A 20,773-nucleotide genomic window follows, 5' to 3' on the forward strand; every position below is an offset into this window, starting at 1 on the left:
GGAAGACTTTTACATTAAGAAAATAATACCGTATTTCCTTGAATGGCCGCCGGGTATATAGTATGCGCCTGCCTAGAATTACTGCCGGGTCAAACTCGTTTCGCAAAATAATTAGCGCATGCTTAGCATTACCGCCGGGTCAAACTCGTTTCGCAAAATATTATTTCTATTAGCGCATGTCTAGAATTTCCGCCGGGTCAAATTTGTTTCGCAAAATAATTGGAATATGCCTAGATTTTCCGCTGGGTCAAACTCGTCACGTCATGAGTGACACTTCACCTGTCATTATTTTCGAAATGGAGGAGGCTGATTTCAATAATTTGAAATCGCATAAAGGGAAGAAGATTAAGAGCTATTCAGTAGGATTTAAGGTCCAAGCTATTGAATATGCTAAAAAGAACAGTAAGCAGCTATGTTTTATTAATATACCGTAGCTGCGCGTGTCAAATTGAGTCATTAAATGACTCCCGCCTCCTGGTGGTAGAGGGCGCTAGTGATCCTTCTTGCGACTACTCGGCTGCAGAAGAAGTGACAACAAGCAGCAAGAGTGAGCAGCGTTCGTTTATTTTTTTCCTCTCGCTTGCACTTTTAACATGGAGGATTACATATCTAAAATTTAAGTTTTCTAAACTGGACTTTCAATCGAAGCAGGAGGTAATAAAGGAAGATCTCCATCGAGACAGAGAGACTTTTAAAACTGAAGAAAGATAAGGAAGACTTCTATAAACAAGTTATCGATGCTTTTGATCAGAAGGAGCTGCGCATGGACTTCATTTATAAGTAAAGGTAAGACCATAATAAGGTTTTTTTTAATTAAATGTGCTTTTCATGATGGTATCCTTACATCACACTCAAATTTATAAGCGCAGGCCTAAATTTACCGCATGCCTTTGGTAAGCGCTGGTGTGAGAAGAGGTTTTAAATTAATTAGCGCCCAGGCGGCAATTCAAGGAAATACGGTAATAATAATAATAATAATAATAATAATAATAATAATGACTCCTTTAATGCGCCTTATAGTCCAGTGCGTCTTATACATGAAAAAAGGTCGAAAATAGACCATTCATCAGGAGTGTGCCCTTTGGTCCGGAAAATACAGTATTTCCAGGCTTTCGCGGGCCGCATAAAATAAAGTGCCGGGCCTTGAGTGTGACAAGGTGGGTGAGGAAGGTGCAGTGAGTGAAGAGGAGGAGGACTAATTAAATTTGCATCATGTGAGCTCCAAATGTGTCTACAAGGCTGCCACCATCTCTCGCTCCACTTAGTCCTCATCTTCCACTGGGAGCAAAACACAAGGAAATGCCCATCCATCCATTTCATACCGCTTGCCCCGCAAGGGACGCTGGAGCCTATCTCAGCTGCATTTGGGCGGAAGGCGGGGTACACTCTGGACAAGTTGCCTCCTCATCGCAGAGCCAACAGACATAGACCCGTTTGTCTGTATTTGGGGTCTGCTTGAGTACTGAAAATGTGACCATGGTGGACATGTTTAGGTGTGCTACCTCAGCGGTGCATTCAGGGTGTCACCATCACAACAATTCATGCAAATCTGACTTGGCACTTGAAACATGCTAACATTAGCATGCTAATTTTTATTTTTTTTATTTTTTTTGGGCCAATTTTCAGTCCAAACACCTCAGAGTCATAGATAACTTGGCACTTGTAACATGCTAAAGGTTAGCATGTTAAAAGTAGCATGCACATTTTTTTTGTGTGCTAATTTTGCATGCAAACAAGCTCTTGGCACTTGACACATGCTAACATTAGCATGCTATTTTTTTAAAGCCAATTTAGCGTCCAAACACCTCAGAGTCATATGTAATTTGGCACTTGAAACATGCTAACGTTAACATGCTAACTTATTTTTTGGGCCAATTTAGCGTCAAAACACAGTTATATGTAATTTGGCACCTGAAACATGCTAACTGCTAATTTTTTTGTGCCAATTTTAAATCCAAACACCCTGGTCATATGTAACTTGTCACTTGAAACACGCTAACATTTGCGTGCTAACTCAATTAATTTTATTGGCCAAATTAGCATCTGAACACCTCAGTTCATGTATAACTTGGCACTTGAAACACGCTAACATTAGCGTGCCAACTTAATAATTTTTGGGGGGGGCCAATTTACCGTCAAAACACCTCAGTTATATGTAATTTGGCACTTGAAACATGCTAACTACTAATTTTTTGGTGCCAATTTTGCATCCAAACACCCTAGTCATATGTAACTTGGCACTTGAAATACGCTAACATTAACGTGTTAACCATTTTTTGGGGGGGGCCAATCTAGTGTCAGAACACCTCAGTCTTATGTGATTTGGCACTTGAAACATGCTACCATTAGCATGCTAACTTATTTTTTATTTTTTGTGCCAATTTAGCGTCAAAACACTTTAGTTATATGTAATTTGGCACTTGAAACATGCTAACTGCTATTTTTTTTGTGCCAATTTTAAATCCAAACACCCTGGTCATATGTAACTTGGCACTTGAAATACGCTAACGTTAACGTGCTAACTGCATTTTCTTTTTTGGCCAATCTAGCGTCCGAACACCTCAATCATGTAATTTGGCACTTGACAAATGCAAACATTAGCATGCTAACTTATTTTTTATTTTTTGGGCCAATTTAGCGTCAAAACACCTTAGTTATATGTAATTTGGCACTTGACACACGCTAACTGCAGATTTTTTTGTGCCAATTTCAAATCCAAAAACCCTAGTCATGTGTAACTTGGCACTTGAAATACGCTAACATTAGCGTGCTACCTGCATTTTTTTTATTGGGCCAATCTAGCGTCAGAACACCTCAGTCATATGTAATTTGGCACTTGAAACATGCTAACATTAGCATGCTAACTTATTTTTTGGGCCAATTTAGCGTCAAAACACCTTAGTTATATGTAATTTGGCACTTGAAACACGCTAACATTTGCGTGCTAACTGAATTAATTTTTGGGGCCAAATTAGCATCTGAACACCTCAGTCATGTGTAACTTTGCACTTGAAACACGCTAACATTAGCGTGCTAACTTAATTTTTTGGGGGGGCCAATTTACCGTCAAAACACCTCAGTTATATGTAATTTGGCACTTGAAACATGCTAACTGCTAATTTTTTTGTGCCAATTTTGCATCCAAACACCCTTGTCATATGTAACTTGGCACTTGAAATGTGCTAACATTAGCGGTCTACCTGCATTTTTTTTTATTGGGCCAATTTAACGTCAGAACACCTCAGTCAAATGTAATTTGGCACTTGAAACATGCTAACATTAGCATGCTAACTTATTTTTTTGGCCAATTTAGCGTCAAAACACATTAGTTATATGTAATTTGGCACTTGAAAAATGCTAACTGCTAATTTTTTTGTGCAAATTTTAAATCCAAACACCCTGGTCGTATGTAACTTGGCACTTGAAACACGCTAACATTTGGGTGCTAACTAAATTAATTTTATTGGTCAAATCAGCATCTGAACACCTCAGTTCATGTGTAACTAGGCACTTGAAACACGCTAACATTAGCGTGCCAACTTAATAATTTTTTGGGGGGCCAATTTAGCGTCAAAACACCTCAGTTATATGTAATTTGGCACTTGAAACATGCTAACTACTAATTTTTTGGTGCCAATTTTGCATCCAAACACCCTGGTCATATGTAACTTGGCACTTGAAAAATGCTAACTGCTAATTTTTTTGTGCAAATTTTAAATCCAAACACCCTGGTCGTATGTAACTTGGCACTTGAAACACGCTAACATTTGGGTGCTAACTAAATTAATTTTATTGGTCAAATTAGCATCTGAACACCTCAGTTCATGTGTAACTAGGCACTTGAAACACGCTAACATTAGCGTGCCAACTTAATAATTTTTTGGGGGGCCAATTTAGCGTCAAAACACCTCAGTTATATGTAATTTGGCACTTGAAACATGCTAACTACTAATTTTTTGGTGCCAATTTTGCATCCAAACACCCTGGTCATATGTAACTTGGCACTTGAAATACGCCAACATTAACGTGTTAACCATTTTTTTTTTTGGGCCAATCTAGTGTCAGAACACCTCAGTCTTATGTGATTTGGCACTTGAAACATGCTACCATTAGCATGCTAACTTATTTTTTTATTTTTTGGGCCAATTTAGCGTCAAAACACTTTAGTTATATGTAATTTGGCACTTGAAACATGCTAACTGCTATTTTTTGTGCCAATTTTAAATCCAAACACCCTGGTCATATGTAACTTGGCACTTGAAATACGGTAACATTAACGTGCTAACTGCATTTTTTTTGGGCCAATCTAGCTTCAGAACACCTCAGTCATATGTAATTTGGCACTTGAAACATGCTAATATTAGCGTGCTAACTTTTTTTTTTTTTTGTGGTCGATTTACCATCAAAACACCTCAGTTATATGTAATTTGGCACTTGAAACATGCTAACTGCTAATTTTTTGTGCAAATTTTAAATCCAAACACCCTGGTCATATGTAACTTGGCACCTGAAATACGCTAACATTAGCAGGCTACCTGCATTTTTTTTTTATTGGGCCAATCTAGCGTCAGAACACCTCAGTCATATGTAATTTGGCACTCGAAACATGCTAAAATTAGCATGCTAACTTATTTTTGATTTTTTGGGCCAATTTAGCATCAAAACACCTTAGTTATATGTAATTTGGCACTTGAAACATGCTAACTGCTAATTTTTTTGTGCCAATTTTAAATCCAAACACCCTGGTCATATTTAACTAGCACTTGAAACATGCTAACATTAGCGTGCTAACTTTTTTTAATTTTTTTTTTAAGTCAATTTTGCCACAAAGGAGAAAAAAAAGTGTCCACGCCAGGATTACATTGGCAATCAATTAGCAGCTAAACCATCCACAGGATCCTCCGTGTCAACTCCCCACAGCTGGGGAGGGTGGGAGGTCCGTGGAGCCGCACGTCACCTGCCTACAAATGAACATCCCAGCACTGACAAACTCGCGTCGCCACTTTTGGAGGCGTTGCGCATCGCCGCGGCGCTTCCGCTCCACTTCGGACCTTCCTCGCCTCGCCTGGCCGGGGGGGGCGACCGCGGAGGCTGCCCACACTGCGGCGGGGTGCTCGGATCCCGCGGAGACATCAGCGATGCACCGGAGGATGTCTGCTTGATCTTTTTTTTTTTTGCCGTTGCATAAACTCCCCCGCGCTCCTTTCCACGCGCCGTGAGACTCCATCAGCGACCATAAAAAACAAACAAAAAAGAGGCACTTTATGTGTCCCAGACACTCGGACCCACGCAGGCTGCAGTAAATCACGCCCGGAGCCTCGCTGGAGCACCCGGGGGTGCGGAGACGAATGGTCCGGGTAACTAAATCTCTTTCACTTTCACTATCGACTGTGTTGGCCTAATGGGGCGCGTGGGAAACAGGTGTCTCGGAGATAAGGATCGTTAAATGTGGGGAGACGTTTAAATGCAAACAAGCGTGACTCCCCCACGACACGCCAACAGATGTTTACTTTCTTTTACACGGAAGAGATGATCGCCCTCTGTCTCGCCACAATTGCAGCATCTGCGGGATGCTGCAATTGTGCACACACACACAAACAACGTGGTTCTGCCATGCATGATTAAATTTGGATTAGTATCAAATTATGCACATAAGAATGGAAATAATTTAAAGTTATTTCTTTGCAAGTTTCGCATGCAACTGTAATGAGCATGTCACACCACTAGTGGGCGCTGCGTGTTTGCAAAGCAGGGGTGTGCACACTTCTTCTGCAGGCCAGCTACTTTTTAAATGAACAAGTCCGGGGGATCGACCTTATTTATGTACAAACCCCGTTTCCATATGAGTTGGGAAATTGTGTTAGATGTAAATATAAACGGAATCAATCCATCCATTTTCTACCGCTTATTCCCTTTGGGAACGCGGGGGGCGCTGGCGCCTATCTCAGCTACTAATCATTAACTTTAGAATTTGATGCCAGCAATACGTGGCAAAGAAGCTGGGAATGGTGGCAATAAATACTAATAAAGTTGAGGAATGCTCATCAAACACTTATTTGGAACATCCCACAGGTGTGCAGGCTAATTGGGAACAGGTGGGTATAAAAACAGCTTCCCAAAGAATGCTCAGTCTTTCACAAGAAAGGATGGGGCAAGGTACACCCCTTTGTGCACAACTGCGTGAACAAATAGTCAAACAGTTTAAGAACAACGTTCTTAAACAAAGCGCGATATAAATCTAATCCATTATTATTATTATTTATGTCATCCGGACCAAAGGGGAAGCAAACCATCCAGACTGTTATCGACGCAAAGTTCAAAACCAGGATCTGTGATGGTATGGGGGCGCATTAGTAATAATAATAATAATAATAATAAAAATAATGGATTAGATTTAAATCACGCTTTTCTATTATTAGATACTCAAAACGCTCACAGAGAAGTAGGAACCCATCATTCATTCACACCTGGTGGTGGTAAGCTACATCTGTAGCCACAGCTGCCCTGGGCTAGACTGACAGAAGCGTGGCTGCCAGTTTGCACCTACGGCCCCTCCGACCACCACCTATCATTCATCATTCATTCACCAGTGTGAGTGGCACCGGAGGACAAGGTTGAAGTGTCCGGCAGCGACTTGGATGTCAATAGGCGGGGAGCGAACCTGCAACCCTCAGGTTTCTGGCTCTACCCACTACGCCATGCCGCCCAATGCATGAGTAACTTACACATCTGTGAAGGCACCATTAATGCTGAAAGGTACATACAAGTTTTGGAACAACATATGCTGCCATCTAAGCGCCGTCTTTTTCATGGACGCCCCTGCTTATTTCAGCAAGACAATGCCAAGCCACATCCAGCACGTGTTACAAAAGCGTGGCTTCGTAAAAAAAAGAGTGCGGTTGCTTTCCTGGCCCGCCTGGAGTCCAGACCTGTCTCCCATGGAAAATGTGTGGCGCATTATGAAGCGTAAAATACGACAGCGGAGACCCCGGACTGTTGAACGACAGAAGCTCTACATAAAACAAGAATGGGAAAGAATTCCACTTTCAAAAATTCAACAATTAGTTTCCTCAGTTCCCAAACGTTCATTGAGTGTTGTTAAAAGAAACGGTGATGTAACACAGTGGTGAACATGCCCTTTCCCAACTACTTTGGCACGTGTTGCACCCATGAAATTATAAGTTGATTATTATTTGCAAAAAAAAAAAATAAGTTTAAGAGTTTGAACATCAAATATCTTGTCTTTGTAGTGCATTCAACTGAATATGGGTTGAAAAGGATTTGCAAATCATTGTATTCCGTTTATATTTACATCGAACACAATTTCCCAACTCATATGGAAACAGGGTTTGTATATTGCACAGAGACAAACTCGCAATATATCGAGTATATTCCATATATCGCCCAGCCCTACCTGGAACCCTGAAGTCGCTGGCATGGCTGCTCTACCAACCGAGCCATACCGCCCTGTAAGCAATGCAAGTGTCCCACAATCTCCAGTGGATCCATTTGACGGGCGGGTAGTTTTTCTCCAACAAAGAGCAGAAATGGAGATTATTGTCCTTGGTGGTAGGTAAGAGAAACCACGCACATGTTTATGGAGGAACAATCATTTCCCCCTGCACACTTGCTGTGTGCCATTACTCACGCTTAAAGCCAAATTGGTTGCCTCACCTTGTCAACAACACTGTCACCTGGCAGACAGGGAGGAGGCGTGTGATGAATCGGCCCGTGATCGATGGGCCGGGTGGACGTGTGGGCCGTCACACCCCCCTCCCCCCCACTCACTCACTACACAACAACAACAACAACAAATTGCAGATGGCGTGCTGACACAAACGGGAGCGGTCATGCAGGGGAAGACTCCATGTGCAGGTGGAATGACTAAAGAGGCTGCACACACACACACACACACACACACACACACACACACACACACACACACACACACACACACACAAAAGGCTGTAAAACTTCCCGCTGCCATCTTGCAGATTATCGGGGTTTGCTAGCCCGGAGGGGGAAATGAGGAATTCATCCAATTTTAGGCCGGCCGTAATCAAGTTTTATAGGGTGATGAAACAAAGGGCTTGGAGATGAATCCGCACATGTCCGCCCACCAGGCCTGGGAGCAGATTCCAGTCTGCTGGCTTGGATTCATCAGCTCCAGACCTCTGTGATGGATTTATACGCATGCATCCACTCCAGAAGAGCCTTCACGTCTCTCTTTCAGTCGTGTTTGGGAACTATTACCATCATGCAGGAACACTTGATTAGGCCGCAAGCCAAGAGGCCTATTAAACTTTCATTTTGAGACATATGCTCAACTTCACACCTATGAAACCTTTTTTCCCCCCTCCTGTTCTGTCACTACCCAACTAATTCTGGAAGCCTCCATCAGTCCACACATGTGCAAAGTGAAGTGAAGTGAATTATATTTATATAGCGCTTTTTCTCTAGTGACTCAAAGCGCTTTACATAGTGAAACCCAATATCTAAGTTAAACCAGTGTGGATGGCACTGGGAGCAGTTGAGTAAAGTTTTTTGCCCAATGACACAACGGCAATGACTAGGATGGCGGAAGCGGGAATCGAACCTGCAAGCTTCAAGTTGCTGGCACAGCCACTCTACCAACCGAGCTAAACCGCCCCAAGTCTCTGTTACTTCTGTCAATTTGTTTTACCATCAATAACAATGTCACATATACAAAACACAGAAGCAGTGAAGCTGGCACGTTGTGTAAATGGTAAATAAAAACAGAATACAATGATTTGCAAATCCTTTTCAAATTATATTCAATCGACAAGATACTTAAAGGCCTACTGAAACCCACTACTACCTACCACGTAGTCTGATAGTTTATATATCAATGATGAAATATTAACATTGCAACACATGCCAATACGGCCTTTTTAGTTTACTAAATTGCAATTTTAAATTTCCCGCGGAGTTGATTGTTGAAAACGTCGCGGAATGACGCGTGACTTCACGGACTTTCAAGAAATATTAGCTCAGCACCACTTACAGCTAAAAGTCGTATCTTTTCATCGCATAATTACGCAGTAATTTGGACATCTGTGTTGCTGAATCTTTTGCAATTTGTTCAATTAATAATGGAGACATCAAAGAAGAAAGCTGTTGGTGGAAAGCGGTGTATTGCAGCTGTCTTTAGCACCGAGACACAGCCGGTGTTTCTTTGTTTTTAACACAAAGCAGTCAAGCGAACATGTTTCTCTACGTCAACCAGCAGGTTTTTGGATGGGAAAATTGTGATATATATCTTACCGGAGACATCATTAGATTATTCGTCCTCCTTCAGTAGCTGTTTAAAAGGCAGCTGTGAGCTTGGCTGCTCGGCTTCGCTCTGAGACACTGCGTGTTCACCGCAGCCGTCCGACCTCAAGGTATGTCTTTACAATCTCACTAAAACACTATTCAAACAATAAGCAGATAGGGGATCTTCCAGAATTATCCTAGTAAATGTGTCTAATTACATCTGAAATGCTCACACTGTCGCCGCCCGGAGCGGTCGCTTTTAATTTTGTTTTATTATTATTATTTTTTCTAGTCCTTCGCTATCAATATCATTATCCACGAATCTTTCATCCTCGCTCAAATTAATGGGGAAATTCAATCAATCAATGTTTACTTATATAGCCCTAAATCACTAGTGTCTCAAAGGGCTGCACAAACCACAACACAAACCACTACGACGTCCTCGGTAGGCCCACATAAGGGCAAGGAAAACTCACACCCAGTGGGACGTCGGTTACAATGATGACTATGAGAAGCTTGGAGAGGACGAAAGCAATGGATGTCGAGCGGGTCTAACATGATACTGTGAAAGTTCAATCCATAATGGATCCAACACAGCCGCGAGAGTCCAGTCCAAAGCGGAACCAGCATAGCAGCGAGAGTCTCGTCCACAGCGGAGCCAGCAGGAAACCATCCCAAGCGGAGGCGGATCAGCAAATTGTCGTTTTCTCGGTCCGAATAGCTCTTGCCGCTGGAGGCTCCCATTATAAACAATGTGAAGACGTGAGGAGCACTCACCCTTGTGACGTCAGCGTCTGCTGCTTCCGGTACAGGCAAGGCTTTTTTATCAGCACCAAAAGTTGCGAACTTTATCATCGATGTTCTCTACTAAATCCTTTCAGCAAAAATATGGCAATATCGCAAAATGATCAAGTATGACACATAGAATGGACCTGCTATCCCCGTTTAAATAAGAACATCTCATTTCAGTAGGCCTTTAACATTTAAACTGGAAAACTTAATTTTATTTTTTGCAAATATGAGCTCATTTGGACTTTGATGTCTGCAACGTGTTTCAAAAAAGGGGCAAAAAATTGTGAGAAAGTGGAGGAATGCTCATCAAACACTTATTTGGAACATCGCACAGGTGAACACGCTAATTGGGAACAGGTGGGTGCCATGCCTGGGTATAATAGCAGCTTTCATAACAAGGAACGGGGTGAGGGTCACCACTTTTGTCAACAAATACCTGAGCGAATTGTTTAAGAACAAAATTTCTCAACCAGTTATTGCAAGGAATTTAGGGATTTTACCATCTACGCTCCGTAATATCATCAAAATGTTCAGAGAATCTGGAGAAATCACTGCACGTAAGCCATGATATTACGCACCTTAGATCCTTCAGGCAGTACTGCATCAAAAAGGGACATCAGCGTGTAATGGGTATCACCACATGGGCTCAGGGACACTTCACAAAACCACTATCAGTAACTACAGTTTTTCGCTACATATGTAAGTGCAAGTTAAAGCTCTACTATGCAAAGCGAAAACCATTTATCAACAACACCCAGAAACGCTGCTAGCTTCGCTGGGCCCAAGATCATCTACAAACCCCGTTTCCATATAAGTGGGAAATTGTGTTAGATGTAAATATAAACGGAGTACAATAATTTGCAAATCATTTTCAACCCTTATTCAGTTGAATATGCTACAAAGACAACATATTTGATGTTCAAACTCATAAACTTTTTTTTGCTTGCAAAAAATCATTAACTTTAGAATTTGATGCCAGCAACACGTGACAAAGAAATTGGGAAAGGTGGCAATAAATACTGATAAAGTTGAGGCATGCTCATAAAACACTTATTTGGAACATCCCACAGGTGTGCAGGCTAATTGTGAACAGGTGGGTGCCATGATTGGGTATAAAAGCAGCTTCCATGAAATGCTAAGTAATTCACAAACAAGGATGGGGCGAAGGTCACCACTTTGTAAGCAGATTGTCGAACAGTTTTAGAACAACATTTCTCAATGAGCTATTGCAAGGAATTTAGGGATTTTACCATCTACGGTAAGTAAAATCATCAAAAGGTTCAGAGAATCTGGAGAAACCACTGCATGTAAGTGATGATATTACGGACCTTTGATCCCTCAGGCAGTACTGCATCAAAAACCGACATCGGCGTGTAAAGGATATCACCACATGCGCTCAGGGACACTTCAGAAAACCACTGTCAGTAACTATAGTCGGTCGCTACATCTGTAAGTGCAAGTTAAAACTCTACTATGCAAAGCGAAAGGCATTTATCAACAACACCCAGAAACGCTGCTGGCTTCGCTGGGCCCAAGCTTATCTAAGATGGACTGATGCAAAGTGGAAAAGTGTTCTGTGGTCTGATGAGTCAGACCACAGAAAATTGTTTTTGGAAATATTCGACCTAGTATCATTCGTAGCAAAGTGGAAAGCGAACCATCCAGACTGTTATCGACGCAAAGTTCAAAAGCCAGCATCTGTGATGGTATGGGTGTGCATTAGTGCCTAAGGCATGGGTAACTTACACATCAGTGAAGGCACCATAAATGCTGAAAGGTACATACAGGTTTTGGAGCAACATATGCGCCGTCTTTTTCATGGACGCCCCTGCTTATTTCAGCAAGACAATGCCAAGCCACATTCAGCATGTGTTACAACAGCGTGGCTTCGTAAAAAAAAAAAGAGTGCGGGTACTTTTCTGTCCAGACCTGTCTCCCATCGAAAATGTGTGGCGCAATACGACAGCGGAGACCCCGGACTGTTGGACGACTGAAGCTCTACATAATGTGAGTTTTCCTTGCCCTTATGTGGGCCTACCGAGGATGTCGTAGTGGTTTGTGTTGTGGTTTGTGCAGCCCTTTGAGACACTAGTGATTTAGGGCTATATAAGTAAACATTGATTGATTGATTGATAAAACAAGAATGGGAAAGAATTCCACTTTCAAAGCTTCAACAATTAGTTTCCTCAGTTCCCAAACGTTTATTGAGTGTTGTTAAAAGTAAACACAGTGGTGAACATGCCCTTTCCCAATTACTTTGGCACGTGTTTCAGCCATGAAATTCTAAGTTAATTATGATTTGCTAAAAAAATCACGTTTATGAGTTTGAACATCAAATATCTTGTCTTTGTAGTGCCTTCAACTGAATATGGGTTGAAAAGGATTTGCAAATCATTGTATTGCGTTTATATTTACATCTAACACAATTTCCCAACTCCTATGGAAACGGGGTTTGTATATGAATTTAGATAATCTCCCACGGCACACCAGACTGTATCTCAAAGTGGTGGAAAAACACTGTTTTAAGGTTAAAAAACATTGGTCGATTTCATGCAATCCTAATAACCAACAAACTCCAAATAAATAAGTGCACGCAGGCAGGAAAATAGCAGCAATACAGCAGCGCACGCAGTATGTGATGGCACATACAAAAGCAGAAATGCTCAGCGTCGATGGAGGGAGAATGAAAAATGGCTCAGAGTGCCTCGGGCAGGGAGGTGGAGCATCTGCCGTTGGAAAAATATCAATACTCATGTTTCCCAGGCAGTCGTTACTGAGGGGCTGCCGACAGTGCATCGCTTCTACCACGCCTAACTGTCACCATTACTATCCACCCGAGATGGTAATGATTTGCTATTATAATGTCATCGACCCGCACCGAGGGTTAACATCCCCGGGGACCGGCCGGCGGTCTGCGTCCTGCCACACCATAAAGAGACGTCCGTTGGAATGCGCTGGAAAGTCAATGACCATTGCTCATTCTGGGATCAATACTGAAGTTTATACTGTGCCTGACTGATGAGCTGCAAGAAGAAGCCACATCAAATACTGTCTACATCAGGGGTGTCCAAAGTGTGGCCCCGGGGCCATTTGCGGCTCGCAGCATATCATTCTAAAAACACTAAAATATATATATATATATATATATATATATATATATATTTTTTTTTTAAACATTAAAACGTGCAATAAAAAAGCAAAATGGTGAAATGCAATGAGAAAAAGTTGCATTGTTGACTCCAATAACACCATTTTTTAAATTATTTCTCAAAAAATAATCCATCCATCCATTTTCTACCGCTTATTCCCTTTCGGGGTCGCGGGGGGCGCTGGCGCCTATCTCAGCTACAATCGGGCGGAAGGCAGGGTACACCCTGGACAAGTCGCCACCTCATCGCAGGGCCAACACAGACAGACAACATTCACACTCACATTCACACACTAGGGCCAATTTAGTGTTGCCAATCAACCTATCCCCAGGTGCATGTTTTTGGAAGTGGGAGGAAGCCGGAGTACCCGGAGGGAACCCATGCATTCACGGGGAGAACATGCAAACTCCACACAGAAAGATCCCGAGCCTGGATTTGAACCCAGGACTGCAGGAACTTCGTATTGTGAGGCAGACGCACTAACCCCTCTGCCACCGTGAAGCCCTCAAAAAATAATAATGAATCAAAATCAATGTTGCTATAAATTGATTGATTGATTTAAGGACAAAAAGGAACTTAAATACAGTTGTGATCAAAATTATTCAACCCCCACACAATTTTGGTGTTTTAGCAAGTTGGACATTTATTCCATATTTTGTTTATAGTCATATCAAATAAAGATGTATCAAATAGACAAATGCAACTTAAATTGTAACACTGTATTTTACAAAATACCAAAAAAGGAAATTTTTCTTAATATCTCATTGACAAAATTATTCAACCCCTTGAAGATAACTCTTAAGAACAGAATTTGAATAAGATCTTTTCAATCAGGTGTTGAAAACACCTGTAGATGTGATTAGAACCATAACGAGCAACAATTAAACTGATTGAAAAAGACTGTGACGCTCAGCTTCTTGTAGATGGTCAATGGTGTATTTGCAACATGGTGAAGTCCAGGGAGTGGTCAAAGAAGTCAAGAGAGAAGGTAATTTCTCTTTATAAGAAAGGATATGGATATAAGAAAATAGCAAAGACATTACACATTCCAAGAGACACAGTTGGGAGCATAATTCGCAAGTTTAAAGCTAAAGGCACAGTGGAAACCTTAACTGGGCGTGGTAGAAAGAGGATGCTGTGTGCAACTGCTGTTCGGTATTTGAAGCGTACAGTGGTAAAAAAAAACCCGGGTAACAGCTGAGGAACTACAAAAGGACATTGCAGAGGGGGGAACGCAGGTTTCGTCCCAGACAATAAGGCGCGCACTACGAGATGAAGGCCTCCATGCCAGAACTCCCAGGCGCACCCCACTTCTGACTACCAGGCACAAGAAAATATACTCCAGTATGCCAAAAATCATCTGGACAAACCCCAAAGGTTTTGGGAAACTGTTCTATGGAGTGATGAGACAAAAGTGGAACTCTTTGGGCCTACGAATCAACGTTATGTCTGGAGGAGAAAAAATGAAGCTTACAAAGAGAAGAACACCTTGCCTACTGTTAAGCATGGTGGGGGGTCAATCATGCTCTGGGGCTGTTTTTTCTGCCTCAGGTACCGGGAATCTCCAGCGCGTTCAAGGCATTATGAATTCTATTTCCTAGCAGGATATATTAGCTGCAAATGTCATGAGTCAGTGACGAAGCTGAGGCTTGGGAGACGTTGGACCTTCCAACAGGACAAGGATCCCGAGCATACCTCCAAATCAACATCCGAGTGGTTGCAGAAGAAGGGCTGGAAGACTCTGGAGTGGCCTTCACAGTCGCCAGACCTAAATCCTCTAGAAAAGCTGTGGTGGGACTTGAAGAAGGCAGTTGCAGCATGCAAGCCCAAGAATATGAATGAACTGGAGGCCTTTGCCCAAGAGGAATGGGCTTAAATACCTGTAGATGGTTGCAAGAAGCTTATGTATCACCTTTGAAGGATGTCATTACTGCCAAAGGGTGTTCTACTAAGTACTAAAGATGCATGTAACTAGGGGCTTGAATCATTTTGTCAATGAGATATTAAGAAAAATGTCCTTTTTTGGTATTTTGTAAAGTACAGTGTTACAATTTAAGTTGCATTTGTCTATTTGACACATCTTTATTTGATATGACTATAAACAAAATACGGAATAAATGTCCAACTTGCTAAAACACCAAAATTGTGTGGGGGTTGAATAATTTTGATCACAACTGTACCACAAACATAAAAACATGAACAATAGGAACATTTGAAAAAGATATTTCCATACTAGTTATATACTTATACTAATTATCCTATTGATTGTTATTAAAAATATACTAAACCAATTACAATATATATTATCTGAAGCTGAAATCGAGATGTAAGTGTTGAATGAAAAATTTAAAAAAAATTAAAAAAGCATGACCTTTTTATGAGTCGGGCACTTATGGATCTCCAAGGATTTTAGTGGAATTTAATAACTGTCTTTGCTAAAAGAAAAAAAGAAAAAAAATTCTAATCAATTTCGCTATGAATTATTGACCTATTGGTTTGTGCAGCCCTTTGAGACACTACTGATTTAGGGCTATATAAGTAAACATTGATTGATTGATTGATATTTAGGGATCCAATAATTTCACATTAAATATTTCACTTTGAAAATCTTTTGGGGAAAAATATTGTATATCTTGTATTTTGCCTCCAAAAATAGGGTTTCGACAAAAAGCTCGTAAAAAGTAAAAAAAAAAATAATGAGGTAGAATTAGCCATTCAAGGGTTTTATGAAAAAAATAATATATGACTTATTTTGAACCTTGTTTAAGACTGAAACCCTTCTGGGTCCTTAAGACCTAACTTGAGGGAGCCCCAAGAAGGAAAAAAAATATATATTGTATTGGTTTTGAAAATGAAAAAATATCAACTTGCTTTGGTTTTTCAGTGTGCGGCCCTTTGTGGAAAAAGTTTGGACACCCCTGGTCTACATGGAATCGAAGGGTGTCCAAACAAGAATCCTCACCAACAAAAAGTCCAAAAAAAGATTACCGTTTTTTCTGGACTATAAGGCGTACTTCAAATTCTTTCATTTTCCCAAACCTCAACATAACCCGGTGTGCTTAATGTACGGCATGATTCTGTTTGTGCTTACCGACCTCGAAGCAATTTCATTTGGTATATGGTGTAATGATAAGTGTGACCAGTAGATGGCAGTAACACATAAGAGATACGTGTAAACTGCAGGATGACGCCGGTAAACAACACTAAAACTTTAAATTGAGACTATAAAACATAACGCACGGCGCGTAAAAATCTGTCAAAATACTTTTGGAACCACTTCGGTAAGCTATGAAGCCGCTTGATGGATTTTCGGCAAAATAAACATACAGGTATTATTATGATGTGTGTATAAGGTAAGACATATCTGTCGTTTTGTTTTGCAATATTATGCAAAATAAACTTTTTTTACCTTCTGGTACCTGCTGATCTGTATTTAGGATCTGTATAAATACTGAAAATTTGCGCGCATCCACCTTTGTAGTCTGTGGAAACACCGTAGTCATAAGCATTTTCTTTTTCTCTACCTTCTTATGTGGCATTCATCTTCCCCTGTTGCCATTTCTAATATAAAGTAGTGTAAAGTTCTTACTTATATCTGTCAGTAAACTCACCATGATAGCACTAAAACATACCGGTGTAGTGAGTTTACATTATTCCCCCCAGGAACTTTAGTTATTAAGGAGTTCCGGTCGGACGGTTTTTTAAGGGACACATTTCCGGCGTTGTTGTTAAAGTCAAGTTAAAGGGCCAATGATTGTCTCACACACACTAGACGTGGTGATATTTGTCCTCGGCATTTGACCCATCACCCTTGTTCACCCCCTGGGAGGTGAGGGGAGCAGTGGGCAGCAGCGGTGGCCGCGCCCGGGAATAATTTTTGGTGATTTAAACCCCAATTCCAACCCTTGATGTTGAGTGCCAACTCCCATTTTTATAGTCTTTGGTATGACTCGGCCAGGTTTGAACTCATAACCTACCGATCTCAGGGCGGACACTCTAACCACTAGGCCCCTGATTGTGAGGGTTGGACTGAGCCAAGGCTGTTCTTTGTCACTGATTCTGTTCATAACTTTTATGGGACAGAATTTCTCGGCGCAGTCAGGGCGTTGAGGGGATCCGGTTTGGTGGCTGCAGGAACAGGTCTCTGCTTTTTGCAGATGTGGTCCTGATAGCTTCATCTGGCCAGGATCTTCAGCTCTCACTGGATCGGTTCGCAGCCGAGTGTGAAGCGACTGGGACGGGAATCAGCACATCCAAGTTCGAGTCCATGGTTCTCGCCCGGGAAAGGGTGGAGTGCCATTTCCAAGTTGGGGAGGAGATCCTGCCCTAAGTGGAGGAGTTCAAGTACCTGGGAGTCTTGTTCACGAGTGAGGGAAGAGTGGATGGTGAGATGGACAGGCGGATCGGTGCAGCGTCTTCAGTAATGCGGACGCTGTATCGATCCGTTGTGGAAAAGAAGGAGCTGAGCCGGAAGGCAAAGCTCTCAATTTACCCATCCTCACCTATGGTCATGAGCTTTGGGGTATGACCGAAAGGACAAGAACCAAAATGAATTTCCTCCGCCGGGTGGCGGGTCTCTCCCTTAGAGATAGGGTGAGAAGCTATCGTCACCAGGGAGGAACTCAGAGTAAAGTCACTGCTCCTCCACATGGAGAGGAGCCAGATGAAGTGGTTCGGGCATCTGGTCAGGATGCCACTCGAACGCCTCCCTAGGGAGGTGTTTAGGGCACGTCCGACTGATAGGAGGCTACGGGGAAGACCCAGGACACGTTGGGAAGACTATGTCTCACGGCTGGCCTGGGAACGCCTCAAATCCCCCGGGAGGAGCTGGACTAAGTGGCTGGGGCGAGGGAAGTCTGGGCTTCCCTGCTTAGGCTGCTGCCCCTGCGACCCCACCTCGGATAAGCGGAAGAACATGGATGGATTATATTTTATAAATGGTAGACTACAATAGCAAGATAATGAAGCGGAGACAGGCCACCAGCCCGTGTAATTAATAATAGATACAGTGTGAATAAAGGGGAAGTGAAACAGCAGTTCAAGTAACACCAGAGCGCTTAGAGGCATGTAATGAAAGGGCATTAGTGGAAAAAGAAGACGATTTTATTCTGCGATGCATCTTTACAGCAGTGACAAAGATGAAGAACTCATGTGAACCATAGCAACAGGCAAGAGTTTTTCATTTAGCCTTGCCGCTGCATGCCGGACTCACTGATGTCAGGAGATCCACACATATTTTCTCCCCAGACCGTGGCCGTCCGACCGGAGACCAACAAGAACGTTGAAATAACGCTTTTCATTTCTTTCCAGGCATGGTGCCCACGCCCCAGGTGTGCGTATCCACCCTGGTCACGGTGAGCACCATGGCGGTGGTGGACCTCTACCTGCTGGAGCAGAGCATGCTGGGGTCCCGAGGGGTGCCCGGTCCCGGCGTGTGGCAGTGCGTGGCTGTGCTGCTGGGTGACCTGGGCTTCCTGCTGGCGCTGCGCTTCGTTTCGGCCGGGGTGGTGTCCGAGGCGCGCTCGTCGCAGCGGGGCTTTGCCAACGCTCTCTGGTTCCTCTTCCTGTCCCTGCTACAACTCAAGCTCTTCTTCGTGTGCCACAACTACAGGCAGGAGCGCCGTCCGCCCGACCCGCTGGCCAGGAAGGTCCTGACGCTCCTGCTGTCCATATGCCTGCCCTCCCTGTTCCTCATTCTCACTGGGGCCGACTACATGACCCCCCAGCGGAGAAAGCAGGAGGTACGGGGCCGGCTCCTGTGGGTAGTGGTGGACCTCCTGGATGTGCTAGATCTGCAAGCCGGCCTGTGGGAGGCCCAAGGAGGGGCTCTGGAGCAAAAGCTGCCAATCTGGGCGGAGGGCCTGGTCTTTTTTTACTGCTACGCCCTCCTATTGTTGCTACCGTGCGTAGCCCTCACGGAACTGGGGGCTACGGGCCTCCCGGGACCGAGGGGGCCACGGAAGGAGGCCTTGTACCCTTGGCTGAGCTTGGTCACCATCAACATCTTCACCCTGGGCCTGAGGGGGGCGGGCATGCTGTGGTACAGGGATTCACGGGTCTCCACCGTGTTCCTGGGCAAGAACCTCCTGGCGCTGGCCGTGAAGCTGAGCTCAGCCTGGGAGAGACACAAGCAGGGGCGCGGTCCCGGCGGCGGCGGCGGGGAAGAAGCCGGGGCCCGACCCGCCGAGTCGACGCTGCCCAGCCAGAGCTCGGAGCAGGGAGAGGGTCAGTCTCAAGGGAAAGCCGCCTCCTCCCACTACCACACACTGTCTCGCCCTCCGAGCCACACGCTCTCCCATGTCAGCCCGGGGCACACAGAGACGCCGTCTTTCATCTCCCAAGAACTCTAGACTCCCGCGTCCGTACGCGCACTTATGCACACCCAACGCAGAAAAACCCACAATGCTGTGAAACGTATGCACTGTTTTTGGTCGCGCGAGGAACCAATTGGGTCACTGCGTTTGTCGGTGGGCGTCGACTCGGGTCAAAACACTTTGGATTTTTCCAAGAACGTGTGTCTAAATGTCTTACGTATGTGGTTCTGTCTGTCTGTTTTTAATTCCTTTTCAAAACTGATCTCACAGCAATCTGGGGGAAGTAATTGTGTAGGAACGGGGGAATACCGCTGCAATTAAATTATTTGTCCATTTAAAAAAAACATCCTTCTTGGCTGAGAAAACTGTGAAACTGTTTTTTTGCTAATCACTTTGTATTAAAATTGCGAAACAAAATGGTCTCTTTGTCTGAGTCAGTGAGAGGAATGTTTTCTTGTCTGTGATTGCTTGACTGTGCCATAGCAGAGCTGGGCAGATTAAGGCCCCGTTAACTTTTCAATCTGACCCGCCGGACATTCCCAAATACAAACCCCGTTTCCATATCAGTTGGGAAATTGTGTAATATATAAATATAAACGAAATACAATGATTTGCAAATCATTTTCAACCCATATTCAGTTGAATATGCTACAAAGACAACATATTTGATGTTCAAACTGACTTTAGAATTTGATGCCAGCAACACGTGACAAAGACGTTGGGAAAGGTGGCAATAAATACTGATAAAGTTGAGGAATGGTTCATCAAACACATATTTGGAACATCCCACAGGTGTGCAGGCTAATTGGGAACAGGTGGGTGCCATGATTGGGTTTAAAAACAGCTTCCCAAAAAATGCTCAGTCTTTCACAAGAAAGGATGGGACGAGGTACACCCCTTTGTCCACAACTGCGTGAGCAAATAGTCAAACAGTTTAAAAACAACTTTTCTCAAAGTGCAATTGCAAGAAATTTAGGGATTTCAACATCTATGGTCCACAATATCATCAAAAGGTTCAGAGAATCTGGAGAAATCACTCCACGTGAGCGGCATGGCCGGAAACCATCATGGAATGAACGTGACCTTCGGTCCCTCAGACGGCACTGTATCAAAAACCGACATCAATCTCTAATAGATATCACCACATGGGGTCAGGAACAATTCAGAAAACCACTGTAAGTAAATACAGTTTGTCGCTACATCTGTAAGTGCAAGTTAAAGCTCTACTTTGCAAAGCGAAAG

The 20,773-nt window shown here is 43.1% G+C and overlaps 2 protein-coding genes across 2 annotated transcripts in view; one reads left to right on the forward strand and one right to left on the reverse strand.

The window, feature by feature from the left end:
• Positions 1-20,773, reverse strand: part of mrpl11 (mitochondrial ribosomal protein L11) — a 165,336-nt gene that overhangs the window by 54,678 nt on the left and 89,885 nt on the right. The window lies entirely within an intron of this gene.
• On the forward strand, positions 4,937-19,951 carry tmem265 (transmembrane protein 265). The gene is made up of 2 exons (XM_061900257.1): positions 4,937-5,357; positions 18,528-19,951. Exon 2 carries the CDS (start codon positions 18,530-18,532, stop codon positions 19,565-19,567), a length of 1,038 nt encoding a protein of 345 aa, XP_061756241.1. The 5' UTR covers positions 4,937-5,357; positions 18,528-18,529; the 3' UTR covers positions 19,568-19,951.

Source organism: Nerophis ophidion, linkage group LG05, assembly GCF_033978795.1.
Source record: "Nerophis ophidion isolate RoL-2023_Sa linkage group LG05, RoL_Noph_v1.0, whole genome shotgun sequence".
In the NCBI taxonomy this organism is placed as follows: Eukaryota; Metazoa; Chordata; class Actinopteri; order Syngnathiformes; family Syngnathidae; genus Nerophis; species Nerophis ophidion.

Coding starts and splice junctions, on each gene's coding strand:
- tmem265 (XM_061900257.1), top strand. CDS start 18,530: ATGGTGCCCACGCCCCAGGTGTGCGTATCCACCCTGGTCACGGTGAGC.